Source organism: Pinus tabuliformis, chromosome 1_1 (assembly GCF_031772625.1).
Source record: "Pinus tabuliformis cultivar Carrire ecotype Pingquan chromosome 1_1, CPIR1, whole genome shotgun sequence".
Taxonomy (NCBI): domain Eukaryota; kingdom Viridiplantae; phylum Streptophyta; class Pinopsida; order Pinales; family Pinaceae; genus Pinus; species Pinus tabuliformis.
This window is the reverse complement of record NC_142297.1, coordinates 196,254,951-196,256,799: the sequence shown is the minus strand read 5'-3', so window position 1 is coordinate 196,256,799 and position 1,849 is coordinate 196,254,951. Positions and strand designations below refer to the sequence as shown.

The 1,849-nt window shown below is 39.6% G+C and overlaps 1 protein-coding gene across 1 annotated transcript; it reads right to left on the bottom strand.

Annotated features, from left to right (window-relative positions):
• Positions 1-254: 254 nt before the first annotated feature.
• Positions 255-1,502, bottom strand: LOC149212198 (F-box/kelch-repeat protein At5g15710-like). Its single transcript, XM_089388587.1, has one exon. The coding sequence runs from the start codon at positions 1,500-1,502 to the stop codon at positions 255-257; it is 1,248 nt and encodes a 415-aa protein (XP_089244713.1).
• Positions 1,503-1,849: the final 347 nt, after the last annotated feature.

The window sequence follows — 1,849 nt, the reverse complement described above, 5'->3', positions numbered from 1 at the left end:
ATTTTTAAAAAAATAGTTAACACAATTATTTTTTCTATATGAATTTTTTGAAAAAATATTATTATAATTAATATAAATTACAGAAATCTAAACTCAATAATTAACACCATCCTCCGTAGATTCATCTATTTTTAATTTTAACAATATAAATATAAAATTTAATTTTATGCCCATTTCATAAAAAAAATTAATGAAAAGGATTTGATTTTCCATGTAAAGACATTTTATTTTATATAAACCACCGTCAAATTGTTTCACTGGACTTTGATAAGTAAGTTTGGTTCAATGCCTATGGCTCCGTAATAGTGCTTACATCTAACGCAGGAGCGATGACTCTGACTTAAGGGACAGCTGGGAAGCCAACTCCATGTGTTATCAATTAAATTGTAAGCAAAAACATCATCTACTTTGTTGGATCCACTATACCCAAAGAGTGAAGGTGCGAAACAAATGTGATGTCCAACTCCTCTGCAATCCCACTCATCTGAATAATCAAGTGTTGCCATCCATTCCTCCCGAAGGGAAGACGGCATCTGTGCAATCTTCACCCATTCCCACGCCACTGGGTGGTCCTCCTCACTCTTAAACTTAAATTCCCACACACTAATCACATCCACGTGCTTGCGCTTCCTTTGTCCACCAGCTTGTCGAACGGAAACGTTGTTGGCAGAGATGACAAGGAGACGTGAAAGGCAAGTGATCATCTGCCAATGTCGAACGCCCTTCCTCAATTTCTGAGGGAATGGTGCAAAATGCATGGGAATGGGGTTGGGCGTTAGAGCAGAACCGCTTCCTTCCTCTAAGGGAATGGTGAAACACCCGATACCATCCACATGTCGCCCCGCATCTTCCCCCAAACAGTGTGTGTAGAATGTTCCGTTGCAGTAAAAAAGCTTAGCGGATCTTTGCATCCTTACATTCCGCGGAAGGTATCCCGCTATTTTCCATCTTTTTTGGGACGGTTCGTAAATTTGCACCGACTGTTGTCCAATTGGATCCTCGACAACAGCTGCAACTTTGTACGTATTTTCATTATCTTTCTCATCCACGACAATGCAATCTGAGTAGAGAATTCCGTCTGGTCTCGAAATTTCAACGAACGTTCGTGTATAAGGATTGCAGAGTCTGCTAAAGTATTGGAACCTATTTCCAACCAAGATAACACCTCCCACGGATTCTTTGAAATAAAGCTTACCTCGCCAGTGCCTGTCCTTAATGAATGAAAGGTCAAGACAGGAGTTAATCCAGGTCCTTGTGTAGAAACAGAAAGCCATACATGGAGTTTTCATACTGAAATCGCACACAAGCAGCCGAGTCTGATTGGCGTTGAGAGATTCCTCAGCCCACCTGGTTAGGAAGTAGTTTGAGGAAAGAAAGTCATTCCATTGCTTGCAAATCATGCGATAAGTATATACGAATTCCACCGGCATACGCGCACATATCTCCACTTGAAAGTCAAATGGCAATTCGTTCCACCATGAAGCCGCTTTTTCCATTTCCATATTTATAACTCAAACGACCAATCCAAACACAGAGTCGCAAAACACATACAGGCTCAAAGAATAGGTAGTGTATGAAATATGACTCCAAGGAAGGACTATATAGCACAACTATGAAGATTGAGTCTCATTGAAACAAAATATGGCACGTGGGTTCAGAACATATTATGAACGAATTTGCTCTGATACCATGTTAAATACACATGGACAGCAAATAATGTGAAAGATAAATCATGTGAGTTCATTTCTTTATTAACAAGAGATGTACATTTATAATACAATGTTGTGACTCTTGGGTTTCAGATCCCAAAGTCTCTTGGACTGCTTAGTCTTTTCGGCTTCCACACTAA

Bases quoted from the DNA above. Each gene is read 5' to 3' on its own strand.
- LOC149212198 (XM_089388587.1), bottom strand. From the start codon at position 1,502: ATGGAAATGGAAAAAGCGGCTTCATGGTGGAACGAATTGCCATTTGAC.